Below are 16,633 nucleotides of genomic sequence, written 5' to 3'. Positions count from 1 at the left end.
CATCTGACCGAGAACCTTTTGGGGATGTTGTGGCAGAAACTTTTGCAACCCCTAAATGAATATTGATTTGGTTATTATTATTTGGAAATGCTATTCTTAAATATTTGTCTAATCTATTTTATTTTTAGTGTTTCTGTGAAGCTAGATGTTTTACAAAATATTTTTCCTTTTTTTTTATGCAGAGGAGCAGCTCAGTGGAAACAACAGTCAAGCATTTCCACTTTACTGTCTGGCCTGATCGTGGAGTTCCACAAAGCACAGAGGCCCTGATCCGGTTCAGAGGAATCATTAGATGGCACATAGAGAAAGACAGGTCTGAGGGACCAACTGTGGTTCACTGCAGGTACACAAAAGAGGAATGAGTATCTTGGAGAGAAGTTTACATCCATCATAGGGGCTGTTCTAATATATGTTCTATGTGTCTGATATTATTAGATTCTGCTGGTCATGGTTAAAGTGATCACCCACAAACTGATGGCAACATCATGTAAAAGAAAAAAGGAGTTGGAAAAACTTATACACAGAAATGTAACCATTTCATTAGCATTAAATCCCAGATTATCTTAAAAATGCTATGCTTTACTCTCCATTACTGTGGTTTTCTAATATTACTGCCACCTTTGGCCAAAAAACAAAACTGCAGCACTCTTTTGCTAATTCTCATAGCTCCTGCTTAAAGTTGACAAGGTTTCCTTTTTACTTTTTTTTTTTCCTTACACAAAGTTGTTATTGGTATCTGACTTGAGGATGGATGCTGTTCAGTTCTGAGTATCCACAAAATACATTTTAAATATAATGCTTCCATTGTTTGCTAAATTTTATCCATTTAACATGGAAGCGCTTAAAAACATCTCCAGAACAGCGTGGGAACTTCCAAATTGAAGTAAATGCAAGGAAACATGATACAGGCTTATTGATGCATCTATGCTGATCTACTGAAGCTGCTTATCAAACAATGTTTATTCATAAATGTAAAAAAAAAAGTCTATTTTAAAGATATTTTTTCCTTAAAAACTTACAAAATGTTTTTTAATAGGTACATTTTAAAAGTGAGCAAATGTTCATAACCGTTTTCACTCAGTAACAGTTCATTTAGTTTTATTTTTAAGGCAAAAGATAAATATTTATCTCATTATCCAACTCATACCTCCAGATTTGTGGCATTACCTTGTCCTGAATCCCACAAAAAGCATAAAAGAATCAGTGAAGGCAATATAATTTAGACTTGGACACACTTTATTGTCATTTTGTAGATGCAAACAAAAGCTGCATTCTGTCTTTGCAGTGACGGAGTAGGAAGGACTGGTACTTTCATCGCCCTGGACGTACTGCTTCAGCAGGTGGTGAGAGAACAAGCAGTCAACATCAAGGCCTTTTTACACAAAATGAGAGAACATCGACCACACATGGTGCAGACAGAGGTGAGCCGGTTTTTATGCTGAAGCATGCCAATTGTTTTGCCAGGAAAACAGACTTTTCAACTGTTAGGGGCTGAAATTTAACGAGAAACCAGTATTGAGATTTCTTTCAACCAAAATTCTGATTTTCATTTATTAATAATTTAATAAAAATAATTTAATCTTGTTTTGTATATAATTATCTGCTTTTAGTTTTTTGTCACTTTAATTCATTAGTGTCCAATTAACATTGCAATTAACATTTCTTTTTTTTCTCATGCACGGCAATGAAATGTGCTGTGTAAATGAGCCTCCCTCGCCTTGTTTTCATAGCTTTGAATGCTGTCTTGTTCAGAGTTGACTCAGTGTAATAAGACTACTTGCTTGCATGCATGGACCTAAGCTAGCCAGAACTTTCTCTTCCCCACTGATTATGGAGTGATTTTTCTGCCAAAACGTTCACTTCATAAAAAGTCTGGTGCTTCTGTGATTTGGAAATTACACATATGTAAGTTGTGATTATATTGGAAATGTTTATTGTCCTGCCCTAATAAGTTTTGTAAATAGCTCTTCTACTTATGAGCAACTTTCAATCAGTGACTAAATTAGCACATTCTGTTTTAAATATTGGCTCTTTTTAAATATCTTCACAGTCCCAGTATGTTTTCCTGCACCAGTGCATCCTGGACAGCCTTCAACCACATGTGACCCAAGAAGAACACATTTATGAAAATGATGACGACTTGATATACGAAAACACCATCCCACTTCAAGAGCTTCCTTAACACAAAAATAATTTCAGTTCTGCAATAAATCCAGTTCATAGTCTACTTTTTCTTGCATCAATATGGGATAGTAATATACCAAACTTTACATTTGTTTACCCAGTTTGTCCTTGTAGGCTACCTATGCAGCACAAAAAGGCCTTTTTTCTTAGATTTGACTTTATATTCTCTTGTTTTTTTATTGGGTCTTTACTCTATAGAGCACATAAAGGAAAAGTACTTCAGATATGCAGAAAAATACTTGAATTTTATTATATCAATTTTAATTTTAAACTAAATATATGAATTTAATATCCCCATATTTATACCACAGCCATTAAAACAAAAGTCTGGTCATATTCAGAATTCAAACATCTGAAAGTACTTTATAAATGAAAGTATTACATATTGTTCAATAAATGATAAGTGTTTTTAATTGAGAGTAATTTAATTTGAATGTGCTTTACCGGAGACATCCGTGTAAAGGTGAAATAACTAATTCTTTTTCACTTTTTCCCGATGTTTTAAAACATCCAACTGCCTTCCACTTGGGCATTGTCAGTTTAACTAACTATAGCTCTCACAAATTTAAAAGGTGAAGTCCTCTCAAAATATTAAGTAATTGTTGTTGATTGCAGACATGTTTAGTAGCTCCCATTGATTTTGCTTGTGAAGTGGGGAGACTGGCGCTAGGCTTACCGCACTAGACGTCACTGCTGGAAGATGTCAGGAGTGAGGTATAACTATATTTGGGCAAAAATGGCTGGTCCCAGACTCAGTGAAAATTGTTGTTTTTATTTAAATTTTGTACTGATTAATGCTTAATTTATTTAAATCACTGCAAGCGTGTTAGTTTTAGCTATAGATAATGATCCATTGATCATTCATTACTGACCACACTTTTCCTTTAAAGCAAAACTCAGTGAGGCAAAGGGCATAATAAAATGTAAATGTAATAAAATAAGGAGCCATTGACTCAAAATTAATTATGCATTCTCATTTCAGAGTAAAATTATTTCACTCTCTTAATTACTCAACTGTACATAGAAATTAACAAAAAGCAGGAATAAATGTCAGCATATCCAAGGCTAAAATAACACAAAAACCCATCGCCTTTTACTGGAATTAAAACTTTTGTCTGATATAAAAGAACAATGCCTGTGGTTATTTACTGTCATCAATAAAGTCAAACAAGTTTGAAATATAAACTTAAACTTGTGTAGAGACTAAAATATAATGCAAATGTTTTGTAAGTTGAAGTTTTGTGCAATATACATCTAGTGACCATTATAGATCACTGGGAAACACTGTCTGAGACAGTAAGAGGGGTAATGGTATAAAGATATATATATATATCTAAGGAAAAGCTCTTGAGAAAGATTTGTGTGTTTACGGTTGTAGGGGAAAGGGTAGCTTTTTTCTAGAAATGTCAAATATGTTTCAATTTAAATTTGGTTTTTAATTGTAATTCAAATTGACAGATCTATCTTCTATATGTGTAAAAGATAGATCTATCTACGGTATGTGTTTTGTATTCACCCACTCTCATACAATTTATTTTCGTGTCATAACATGTTTCTTCCCATGAGCCAGGAGAGGCGAGTGCTTCAGGAGTTGGAGGCAATAGTAGCAGCTCAACAACAACTGATGGTAAAACCCAGGCAACAGGCCTCTGATGCTCCAGCATCAGATCCTCTCCCACCGGGATAAAAATCCCATTTGGATGCTAAGATCCTTTACAGATCCATCTGACATCACTGCTGCCAAACAAACATGAATGATGCGCATTCCATAACTAGATATTGTGACTTAATGTCAAGTTAAATTTTTTTATCACTGCTGCTTGCCTTGTCGAGGCTGCACTTTGAAGAATGAGATTGTATATACTGTAGAGCTGTTGTGAATTAAATTTATTTTTGTTTACACTTGTATAAACAAAATGACAAAATAAATCTGTTCAAATCTAAGTTTGTTATCCATGTTAATGTTGAAGTGCCGCATTCGACAATATAGAAAAATAAAAGTTAAAAGTTTACACAGCACTGTTTCAAGACTGAAAATTATTATATTAATTCACTGGTTAAAAAAAAAGGATCAAATAAACCTAGGAAAGCCATAGTACTTCTTTTAAAGTTCCACTGACAAGTAGGTCATACAGTAAAATTATGCTACTCTCTGTTGTTTGTCAACTTTAGATAACCCTAAGTTTAAAACAATCATACCTGATGTTGTGTTTCAGACCTGCTTATTTTCCCTAATTTCATATTCAATAATTGATTCATTTGTGGAACCTCTTAAAGTAATTTCAAACTATCTGGGATTACACAAAGCCTTAATATTTGCATCCAGTTAGATTAGGATAACCTTGAAATGACTTCTTATTTTGTCTGCTACTATCTCAAAGTTTTAAAAAAAAATGTCTGCATGTGGCCCATCTTTTTGTTACTCCCTGGGAATTTTGGAGACTTATAGGCTATAAGGTGTGAATTGAATTGAGATAAGTTTTAGGGTTAGATATGTGCCGGTTATGTTCAAGAAATATAAAATGAATGGAATTCAATGGAAAGTCCCCAGAAGGATAGTGTATTTTCTTGTATTTGTTACACTGTTTGGGACAGCTTTCTCGAAAAATAGCACGTTGTGGGGACTGACTACTCCTGTTAGGCTCCATTGCATAGACAATCCATCCATTTTCTGACATGCTTAATCCCAAGGAGGGTCACTAGGGGTGCTGGTGCCTATCTCCAGCTGTCTACGGGCGAGAGGCGGGGTACACCCTGGACAGGTCGCCAGGGCAACTCAGAGACATATTTAGAGAAGCCAATTAACCTAACAGTCATGTTTTTGGACTGTGGGAGGAGGTCAGAGTACCCACGCATGCTCAGGGAGAACATGCAAACTCCACGCCACTGAGCAGCTCTATGCCTAGTCCACACGAGAGGAATTGCTGTTTTAGGGTCAGAGGTCGTCAGGGTTAGGTATGAACCTGTAAAGGTTAAGTGCAGGATAAGGGTCAGAGGTAGGCTATAGAAATGAATGAAAGTTGAGGGAAAGGCCCTCGCAAAGATAGAGAGATGTATTGTGTTTATGTGTTGGTGTCACGGGGTGGATTGGTGCTAAAGACATTCTGTTTCTTTTCTACTTTAAGTTAGTATCCACTTTTCCAGAATATCCAGCTTAGTAATATTCACCTTTTTCTTCCTAGTAGTTGGTTTATTAATTTTACACAAATTGCATTCTTGGAGTTTTCTAATGATACTTGCACTTGTGGCAATACTTTATAATGTGTATCAAATTATCTGGCTCTGATCATTCTCACCCTCTTTGTAATTAATAATTCTGTTTGAGGAAATTGACCAACAAACTAAAACCTCTGTTGTTATGTTGATAATTGTGACTAGGGGTGAAACAATTTGATTAATCCTGATTAATCAATTATTGAAATATTTGTCAAATAATTCAGTAATTAATTAATTGTTAGCTGGAGTATAGAGACTGTAAAATGTGTCTTTAGCTGACAGTGATCAACTTAGAACCGTAATGATACCAAAAATTGTAAAAACAAAATATATACATAAACATTTTGCATTTAAGATTTTTTTTTAAACCGTTGTCTGTCATGTAATGTGTGCTCTATTCAGAACTCCTCAGATGAAAAAGTTTTAGTTTCAACCTGGTTTAATTTTGTAAAAAATCTTCATTAAGCAAACTTTGGCTATCCGATTATTAATGGAATAAATAATCCACAGATTAACTGATTTGCAAAATAATCATTAGTTGCAGCCCTAGTTCAAATGCTTAGAGAATCTACTCTGAAAAATCTCTAAACTATCCCTAAAGCAAAAACTCAATGGAAATAAGTAAGGCAATAAGTGGCTTGGAATTTATCAGTGACAGGAAACACTCAGGGGAAAAAATGACTGGCATCCTGCTCCTCTTATACTGCTTGGGAAGGTAAATGATCTGATGAGCTGCACCAGTGGAGGTGCAGCAGGAGGATCCAGCCCAGCAACAAGCCTCCAGGATGCCCTCTGGTGGAGAGTCTGAGAAACTGGAACCAGTAGAGCAAAACAACCAGCAAAAACCTTTCATGACATTATTGTTATGCATGTAGCTTCTTCCCTGTCATTCAATGCTGTAATTTAACATGAGTACTGAACCTATTAATTAACTAGTACAATTAACTTGTAGGAATGGAATTCCTTACATAAGTTTCCCCTTTGAACAACCATGTTTTACTTGTCAAACCTTTTTATAAAGCCCAGCTGATAGCAGAGTTCAACAACGCGTGGTTTGACTTTTGCTCCTCACTCATATTTTCATTTTGAAGTTCCTTATAGCTCCTTACCGCAAGGATGTCATAAAAATCACAACGTGCCAAAACTGTGACCAGACATAAAACAGAAGTCAAAATCTTTGGTAAAATCAGCTAAAAAAATGAAAAGAAAATATATATGTGACAAATGTACAGTAAAAATCCATTTTTGTAAAATCCAGGAAAAGCCTGTTTTCCTTAATTACACCAGATAAAAGTGCTCAGCTAGTCACAAGCTGGAACTGGGTAGTTAAAGAGGATATAAAGCAATCAGCACTAATAAATATTGAAAACAGGGACAGTGCCTTGATCAGAGCACCTTTGACAAGCTGCACAATGACCGTTAATAAGGAAGTAACAGGCGGGGCAAAGGTCTCTGTCTTCATACAGGTTCAAAAAGGAGAAGTAGTTACTTACTTTGTCACTTGTGAGTAAGAGAAGGGGCCAGAGGTTACAAAAGGAGGACATGGTTAGGAATTAAAAGTAAACACCACTGGATTTGTTTTGCCGGACTGATTCAGCCTTAAGCTTAGGATATTTATTATTTTTGTCAACAAATGAGGTGGGCCATATTGGAAGCAGACAGTCGAGGTTTATCTGAGAGCAGAAAGGTGTCTTTGTGTTGATAGCATGTATGTAGGTTAAGAATCAATAACAAAGATGAAGCTTTTATCGTTCAAATTCAAATTGGACCTCCTGTTGCTGTGTGTCTCATTCAGCCTGCTTTGGGTAAGTACTTTTTCATTTCAACGTCAACTATGGTCGGATAGTAAAGCTTTGCTCAGAAAGCAAAACCTGAAACAAAGGTAAACCACATTTAAGGCCGAGCTCATGATAGTCATTGCTGTACTGATGTCCAAAGAGAAGCTGTTTAAAAAGTCAGTACAGACAGAAAGCAGCACCAAGAAAAACATTTTATAACTTAGAAATAAAGGATTTTCTCAGTTTGTGAGATATGAATCAATCTCAAAGGGGTGATGTCATTTATTACTACTTGCTTTAAAGAGAAATAAAGACATACGTTAAGAAATAACATCAAAAGGTTTGTTTTCTTTCCTTATTGCTTTTTACAGAGGAGTTCTAGCTCACATTTTTCTATTGATTGTTATTTATATTTGTTAATATGAGTCATTACGAAATAATCTCGTAATTAAAGTTTAAATTTGACATCCTCTCATGATTTCTGTATTTTTTTAATGTTTAAGGGCTTAAAATGTCTAAGGACTGTTGCACATACATTATCCTACTGTATGTCACATAACAAATGCTAAGGTATAGCAGAAATTACATTGATATTAAATATGGACCCAACAATCTGCAAGTTAACAGTAAATATTTTATAAACAAATTTCTTTAGTGTTGTTTTTTTAATCATAAAAAGTAACAGTTTGTGTAATGATGAAGTTTTAATCCTGTTTCAGATTGTAGCGGACTGTAATAACATGTCAGAACTAGATACAACAAATAAGACAGAACTGACAATAAGGGTGGAAACTACTCCTATGGTAACAACAACACCAACAACAACAACAACAGCACCAACAACACGTGGTTAGTATGAACTGCAGATTTATCTTTCCTTTTTTGAAAAAACAATAATAGTTCATTAATTAAAATGCTTTTTCTTATATGACATTATCTGCTTTTTTAACAGCCCCCCCTGCAGATGTAAGACAAGTAAATGTGGTGAGACAGAATGAAAACAGTATAACTTTAGAATGGGAAAAAGTTGATAACATCCCAACATACAGACTGAAGATGAATGATGGTGATGCTATAGATGTGCCTGTCACTGCTGATGATATAGTAAACCACGTGGTCTCTGGTCTGACTGCTGGGACAAGATACAGTTTTATTCTATATACTGTGTCTAATGGAGACAGCAGCTCTGGATATTCATTCACTGCTGTGACAGGTAGGTGATCTTTTAGTGCTCATATGAATCAAGATAAGACAGTTTGTATGGATCTCAGGATGTTCAGAAGATTTTCTTTGCAACCTGATTTATAGAGATTGAGAGTTTTGATCACATTTTTAAAATAAGTTTATATTAATATTTTCACACATTAACACTGTGGGGTTCAAAGATAATTCACTTAAAATGAGAAAGCTATTTTTATAGTAGTAGAAGATTTTTTTACAAGATGAAATGCAATAAATCAAATATTTAAGTGCGATGAAACTATCTTTTAATTTGATAAGAAATATCAGAACCAGAGGCAAACATTTAATCCTCTATTTTTAGAATGATCTCTACTAATAAAAGTCAGTTCAACAATTGAATGATATGTAGTTAAATATTGTACCGTATATCTGTTGTCTGTAATGTTAGCTGACATTGAAGGACTGTTTAATTATATCACTTATTCTTTCAGTTGAAAAAATTTTCTGTTAACTCCTTGTTTTTTCTATTTTCTTTTAATTGTTAAGTAAGTAAGTAAGTAAGTAAGGAAGGAAGGAAGGAAGGAAGGAAGGAAGGAAAATAAAATATGTGATTGTGTTAATATTTCTTCTTATTCTTGTGTAGCTCCTTCTGATACTGAAAAGTTTGAACATATCAACCAAACTAAAACCAGCATAACTCTGCAGTGGACCAAAGTGGGAGACAACAATTATACCCTTTCCTACAATGGAACGGAGGTCAGCATAACTCACTCTGAAGGAAATGGACAATACACAGTCCCAGATCTGACCAGTGGCACTAGATACAGCTTCACTCTCTACACTGTGTTTGATTATGCCAGAAGCAGAGGAAAAAGCATCACTGCAGTCACTGGTAAGATGATTGTTGTCTGTTTATTCATAATTGTGCTCCATAGGCACAGTCTATACAAAGTCTGCCAGATTCATTTATACTCTAATTTGAACAATTTTTTGATTGTTCAAAAATAAGTTATAATAATAAACCTCAAAAAATGACAACTCAAATATGTGTTGTGAAATATATCTATTGTATTGTTCTCTCAAATCTCTTTGCAAAATTCTGTTTTTAGATAATTTTATACCTTGTTTCTACTTCTAAACATAACAAAAATAATTTATATCGCTTAAGGACGCCCTAATTGCAAACCACTTTACAATGGCATCAATAAATGTTTGGGGCTCTTTCTTTTAACTCGTCCTATTAGATGCTTCACCCAAATCTAGCAAGTGTGATTAGTTTCACTACATTAAATCTCTACCTCAGTTACTCAACCTTTATTAACATATTTGCTTTTTTTTTTATAGATTTCCACTTTATATGAAAAATATATAGTAATTAAATGAAGATTTATTGTAAACTTTTATGTGATAATTATGCATGTAGCCTTCTGACATGTTTAAATGTACAGTGAAATACCGCAGTATAGTGCTGTATAGTGGAAAAAATTATTAGACATTCATTGTTTTTTTTATTGTCTAGTTCTAAAGGCAACATTACTTAAATGAAATGCATCGAAAAAAAGAAGCAAGGGTGGTCTAATATTTTTTCCAGGGCAGTATAGATATATATTTTTTTATATTTCATCTCATTCTTGTAGCTCCTTCTGACGCTGAAAAGTTTGAACATATCACACAAACTGAAACCAGCATAACTCTGCAGTGGACCAAAGTGGGGGACATCAATAATTATAACCTTTCCTACAATGGAAAGGAGGTCAGCATAATTCACTCTGAAGGAAATGGAAAATACACAGTCCCAGATCTGACCAGTGGCACTAGATACAGCTTCACTCTCTACACTGTGTTTGATTATGCCAGAAGCACAGGAAAAAGCATCACTGCTGTCACTGGTAAGATGATTTTTGTCTGTTTGTTCATAATAGTGCTGAGGTACATTTTTTTTTAATAAGAAATACAACCCGAAAATGTACTGTGAAAAACATTTATTGCAATATTTTCTCAAATCTCTTTGCAAAATTCTTTCTTCAGATCATTCAATACCTATTTTCTACTTGTAAACATTACAAAAACAATTTATATTACTTAAGGACACCCTCCTTGCAAAAATAAATTTACAATAGCATCTACAGTTGGTGCTCTTTCTGTTAATTCTTTGAATATTTTATTGGTTTATATTATTATATACAATATAGATACAGCTGAAGTATGACACAAATAACCATCAAAGTAGGGAAAAGACTAGTGAAAATGATTCATATGTAAAAGTGTTGTCCATTCTAGTTGTGGAGAAACTGTATTATCTTGTTGCATTTTTTTTTTTTTTTGTTCTCTTTAACATGTTTTACTGCTTGCTGTTCAAACTGCTCAAGAAGAATGATTGGTTTGATTAATAGAATTGATATGACAATAATGTTATTCAGTTTGTTACCAATGTGATTTTTACTGTATTTTTTTGTTTCTTATGGGGTTTTTGAGACAAAAAGTAAAATTAGACCAATTTCATTGCAAACCTTATTTTATTAATCATGCAACTAGCCTGTTTTCACGAGTAAAACGTGTTAATATTTCTTCTTGTTCTTGTGTAGCTCCTTCTGATACTGAAAATTTTGAAAACTCCACACAAACTGAAACCAGCATAACTCTGCAGTGGACCAAAGTGGGGGACATCAACGATTATATCCTTTCCTACAATGGAAAGGAGGTCAATATAACTCACTCTGAAGGAAATGGAAAATACACAGTCCCAGATCTGACCAGTGGCACTAGATACAGCTTCACTCTCTTCACTTTGTTTGGTTATACCAGAAGCACAGGAAAAATCATCACTGCAGTCACTGGTAAGAGGACTGTTGTTTGTTTATAATAATAGGTTTAGATCATGTAGATAGAGCAGAGGAAAAAGTTTCAAAGTAGCGAAAAGGTCTCACAAAAAACTGAGAACCCAGCAGGGTTAAAGTCAGCTGGACAGACTGAGACCAGTATAACTTTGCAGTGGGAAGGAGTAAAAACATCCAGGAGTGCACAGTTTCCTTTAATAAAAGGACAATAACTGTTACATCAATTAAAAATGTTACACACACTTCCTCACACCTGGAGAGTGTTTGATTATACAGGAGGTAATGGGACACATAACTTTACCTACTGGTAAGATATTATGTTATATGGAATCCCCACAGAGGAATACAGGGTCAGGTTTACAAATACTAACATTTATTCTTAAGGATTCTAAAGAAAGCTAGATACTTTATTTATTCTTATGTATTGAGAATCATTTTTAATTGATAGGGCACAAGAAAACCAGAACTCCTTACTAATACAGTGTCTAAACTTACCTTTCATTTTTATCACAGCAGGTAATTAAAAATTATGTCTCTGTTTTATTTTCCTCAGTTCCCAGAGAGGTTTCCTCAGTCACTGTTACAGAGCGCTTTGAGGACAGGGTCACTCTACAGTGGGATAATCAAAATACAGAATGGAAATACCAGCTAACAGTTAATGACAATGATATTGAAATTAATCAAAAGGATGAAAATATTGTATATAATGTCATTAATCTGAAGCCTGGAACAAAGTATTCATTCAGCATCACCACCATCTTCTCTGGAGTCCTGAGCACTCCTTACCATGTTGACACAGTGACTAGTAAGTAAACCAGCCTCTACCTCAAAAGACTTTTAAAATCTGATTTTATGCAAAAAAAGAAAACAAAGTAATAGAAATGCATTGTCTGTTTGTAATGTATGTTATTACTGTTTTGTTAAATGCATAAAATCAAACCTATTTAAAATATTATTTTCCTTTAAATTTCAGAAATCAACTGTAGTAGTGTAACCTGGCATGTTACGAATTCATCAATCAAAGGAACAGTTGAAGGCCTGTTTTCTAAAGCAACTGCCTCCAATGAATCTGAAACGCATGACAGTCCAGAAGGGAAAGACGTGTCATTTACTGGCCTCTATCCTGGTGCAACATATGAGATTTCTCTTGAGTATAACCTGGCCTCCACAATGCTTCCTCAGTGTAGCATCAAAATACCAATCAGTAAGTAAAACTCTTTCTTTGACATATTTTCTACAACAGAAAAGGGTTAACTCCAAATGATGATATTAACATCTTTTTATGGCCCACATTTTTAGTTTACAGAAGTATTTGACATATTTTATATACATAAAAGTTCTGAATTTGAACGTGTTTTAATTTATCAGTACTACTACTTTTCGGACCCTTGTGCATAATTTGCAGCTGAATATATTCAGTTGTTCTGATAAATTTATTAACTTTTTGTACTTTATATTTTGATAAGCTTTATGATTCTTTCATCCTCAGTTCCTCCTTCAGTAACTGCTGACTGTAGCTACTGGGCCTCTGGTTATGGTGCTAAGATTAACATGGAATCACCCAATGGTGTGCTGACGGCTGTTGAAGTTACAATAAATAAAAAAAAATTAACAATAAATGAAACAGATATTGAAACTGGACTCATTGTAAAGGGACTTCAACCCGCCACAAGATATGAAGTCTCTTTGGTTTCACAGCTGGAGGCAGAAAATTTGATCAGACGATCTGAACCATCAGTTTTTTTCTGTTCAACTGATAACAGAGGTGAGCTAAAGTATTCCAGAACATTTTTTTTTTGGTTTCACTCCATGAAGGAATTATTTAGCTAAGCTAATGGATTGATCCTTTCAGGAGTCATTGCAGGATCATTGGTTGGTGTGCTGCTATTTGTTGTTCTGATCTGTTTGATCATATTTATCGTCCGTAAAAGACCAGATTTTATCCGGTAGGTGATTCCTCTTTCATCGAATTACAATGGAATTTTGCAATTAAAATTCAACAACAGAGGGGATTGAATCAACTAAGCACCATTTTTTTTATTTTAATAGAAGAAAGAAATCCTTTCTTTCTGGATCCCAAAAGTCAGATTCAAAGGCGAAGTGAGTCTGAGGTTTCTTATCTCCAAATAAACTGTCAGTCGTAAATAAAATGCTTAAAAGTAAATAAAGTCTCTAGTAAATTTTTCCTCTCATTAGAGTTAAACACAGCATGTCTACTATTTTGTTTCAGAGCCATTCCTTTGGATCAGTTCCCAGACCACTTCCGTCAGCTGGAATTAGATGAAAACAGAGGTTTCAGTCAGGAATATGAGGTGACCAATTCCTTCATAAAGATTTATTTCTCCCTTTACATTTCTTAATTACATTTCTATCATTTTATAAGGCTAAATTTTATCATTTAGCCCTTGCTTTATTTCATGAGATGTTATTTTCCACTTCCACTTAGTCCCTTGCTTCTGTTGGCATTGACCAAACTCGCAGTGCAGCCACTGTGCCAGAAAATAAAGCGAAGAACAGATTCACCAACATCCTTCCTTGTAAGTCCTTCATGTTCCTGTTGGTCTATGCGGTTTATTAGTAATGGAGTCAAACTGAGGCTTTTGTGGTAATTTTTATTATTTTCTAAATATTTTTTTTCATTCTCTTGCTAGATGACTGGAGTCGTGTGAAGCTTGTCGGTTCAAATGTTACTTCAGACTACATAAATGCTAACTACCTACCTGTAAGTATGACAATTATCATAATGCTAAATATGATTTTTATTTGTAACAATGTTGAGGTCAGATCTTTTCCCTTCCACCAGAATGATACATTACGGTACTTTGTGTTGCTCCATCATATAAGATCTTTATTTAAAAATAAAGTTTTGTAAAAGATCAGAGGTTAGGATTCAAAGTTGCAAGCACTGCATCAAGTGTGCAAATAGAAGAATTAATCTGTTAAACAAAACGCACAAAGATCCCCTTCAAGTAGAAATTTTAAGCTATTAAATGCAAATTATGGGTGTTGAAAAAAAAATTTTGTTCATGCATTGTTACTGAGTTAGCTCAAAGGAAGCAGCTTTAGTCATGTTGATCACTGATGCTTGAATCCTAGTTCTGCTAGTGATGATTTTAAATTTCCCTTTTATCGATCTGATGCATTAATCAGTTTGTTACTGTCTTTTTTAATTTTCCATTTTCTTGTTCTTTTGATTTTCTAATCAGAGGAAGATAATTTTCTGATGATCAAAACAGTTTACTCAAAGTTCACACCACTCATGTCCCATCACTAATCAGAAAAACTTTGCAAAACCAAGATTGACATGGCACACAGTCATAAAAAAGTAAAAAAACAGCAAAGGAGGAAGTTGTCAGAATAAATACAAAGTCATAAAGTAATAAACACATCAAACAAATATCATTCAGCTCTGTTTCTGATTTACATTAAGCCAACACACCATTACATACCAATCATCTTCCAGTTTAAATTTAAACTGTTAGATAAAATAATCAACATTTAAAGGTGCAGAGCTTTGGCGTGAAATTCAACATTTTGAATGATATAAAAAGTTATCAATGTAAAAGTTCAAATTAAAGCTAAAGCTTTAGCTTTTTCTTTCACAAGGCCATGTGTTAGACTTTGAACTGTGATAAACTGGGCTTAAACTATAGAGCTTTTCTGGTAACTTCCTCTTACTCTTTTTATAGTGTTATAGCTGTCGCCCTCCTCCTCTCTGCTGCCTGCTCTCATGGTCTCCTCTTTGCATCTTTGTTCATAAAACAGTTCAAGTGTCTTATAAAATCCTCTCTTTCATCCTTTAATGATCAACCAGACAAATATGATATTTGTTTGTTTATTGTATTTACACACCCTCTTTACCAGGTATTGAGTCACATATACAGGTGTGGCTTCACACTTCATTTTACCTATGATTATCTGCTCTGTCTATAAGCTTACATTTTCCTGGACATGTTTCCTTGTTTGAATCATTATCATATTACCGACAGTCGTCAAAAAAAACTTTATCTTTAGTGCTTCTGCATTGTTGGTTGTAAAAAGTTACTCAGGATGTTAGCAGAAGATTGATTAAGTGATAATAGGCTCAGACCGTAAAGTAGAAGTTCAAAATGCTTGGTGTGACGTGACTCTTATAGAGATCTTCCAGATTAAATAACAAGATGACCTAAATGGTCATTTTAAACCTGAACTGTGTAGGCCATGAAAAAAAGGCCCTAATTGTCTACCTAATATTTTTTTCAGGGTTATAACAGCAACAAAGAGTACATTGCCACACAGGGTCCTCTGCCCTCCACAGTCAATGATTTCTGGAGGATGGTTTGGGAACAAAAAGTGAGGAGAATTGTCATGGTTACCAATTGCATTGAAGCAGGACGGGTAAGTTTTTCTTTTTTTATGCTGTATAATTATATTTTAAGGAAGTGTAAACCTGAAATGGAAGAAAAAAAATGTGAAGCTTTAACTTCTCTACTTAACTTTAGCTTAAAAGATGACATGTGGTTTTTCTCTGAGCTTGTGGCAAGAAGAGAACAGCCACGGTGATTGTCAGATTTGTTTGTGCTTTCTTATTGTAGACCAAGTGTGAACAATACTGGCCTGAAGACAGAAAGCAGTGTCGATACGGAGAACTGACGGTCTCCAAAAAGTCTGAGGAAAAGGAATCCAACTGGATCCAGAGGGAGTTTACACTGAAACATGTAAATAACTCTTCCAATACAACTCTTACAAAGTACGGGAAACAAAAATGAATGAAGGAATATAGAATGATAAAAAAGTTGATTGTTTCTGTTTGTTGAAATGGATTGTTTGGTGATGGCAGTCAGTGGAAGATACATCTCAGTCTGGAGAAGAAGATTCTCTCAAAGAGGCTAACGCTAGGAGCCTAGTCAGTTAATTAACTAGCAGATATTTTTAAATCATAAAGCAGCTTTTCGGGTTCGCACTTTCCTAGCCTCACACCACGGTTATGTATTTTGTAAAGAGCCATTCTGCTAGTCTAAACCTATTTACAATGAAGTGTTAATATTATGTCCCACCAGCAGTCTTATGTTAAAGTCCTCTTGCAAAATAATAAAGTTTTAATTATTCACTTAGATGATTTATTGAATAAAAAAAATGTTGACAATAATAAAACCGCTTTCTCAGAAAGGGATAGTTCATTTGTTTAATGTCAATGTAAGAGGTTAAAGGCAGTGGTTAATCAATAGCCCAGAGCTAAATGACCTATTAGAGTAATATAATATATGGCTGTTAATTTGAAAGCTATTGTATGATCTTTAAACAGTGATTAAAAGAGAACAAACAAAGAGCAATAAAGGTGGAAATATTGCAGCGGTTTATGTAAACAATGTGACAATGGATTTTTGCACTGCCTTACTTTTTTGTTAGGTATTTTCTCTCTTAAAGGGGCCAAGTCATGCTTATGATATAAAAAAA

At 34.3% G+C, this 16,633-nt stretch overlaps 2 protein-coding genes across 2 annotated transcripts in view; both read left to right on the top strand.

Annotated features, from left to right (window-relative positions):
* LOC107101221 (receptor-type tyrosine-protein phosphatase H-like) overlaps nt 1-2,182 on the top strand; it is a gene marked incomplete at its 5' end in the record, with an annotated part of 7,325 nt that extends 5,143 nt beyond the window's left edge. Inside the window, 3 exons of the mRNA XM_015400039.1 lie at nt 183-343; nt 1,286-1,421; nt 2,051-2,182. Coding sequence (XP_015255525.1) covers nt 183-343; nt 1,286-1,421; nt 2,051-2,182 — 429 coding nt within the window. The remainder of the gene's footprint in view (nt 1-182; nt 344-1,285; nt 1,422-2,050) is intronic.
* Nucleotides 2,183-8,105: 5,923 nt separating this feature from the next.
* The window catches only part of LOC107101220 (receptor-type tyrosine-protein phosphatase H-like), an 11,713-nt gene continuing 3,185 nt past the window's right edge, over nt 8,106-16,633 (top strand). The window contains exons 1-11 of the mRNA XM_015400038.1: nt 8,106-8,391; nt 11,751-12,002; nt 12,171-12,401; nt 12,687-12,962; nt 13,050-13,143; nt 13,247-13,297; nt 13,428-13,509; nt 13,644-13,734; nt 13,849-13,919; nt 15,440-15,574; nt 15,772-15,894. Of these exons, the coding sequence (XP_015255524.1) occupies nt 8,106-8,391; nt 11,751-12,002; nt 12,171-12,401; nt 12,687-12,962; nt 13,050-13,143; nt 13,247-13,297; nt 13,428-13,509; nt 13,644-13,734; nt 13,849-13,919; nt 15,440-15,574; nt 15,772-15,894 (1,692 nt within the window). The remainder of the gene's footprint in view (nt 8,392-11,750; nt 12,003-12,170; nt 12,402-12,686; nt 12,963-13,049; nt 13,144-13,246; nt 13,298-13,427; nt 13,510-13,643; nt 13,735-13,848; nt 13,920-15,439; nt 15,575-15,771; nt 15,895-16,633) is intronic.

Source organism: Cyprinodon variegatus, unplaced genomic scaffold, assembly GCF_000732505.1.
Source record: "Cyprinodon variegatus isolate N-32 unplaced genomic scaffold, C_variegatus-1.0 Scaffold1066, whole genome shotgun sequence".
Lineage (NCBI taxonomy): Eukaryota > Metazoa > Chordata > Actinopteri > Cyprinodontiformes > Cyprinodontidae > Cyprinodon > Cyprinodon variegatus.
Note: the sequence above shows the minus strand (reverse complement) of the source record. Positions and strands in the feature narration are given on the sequence as shown.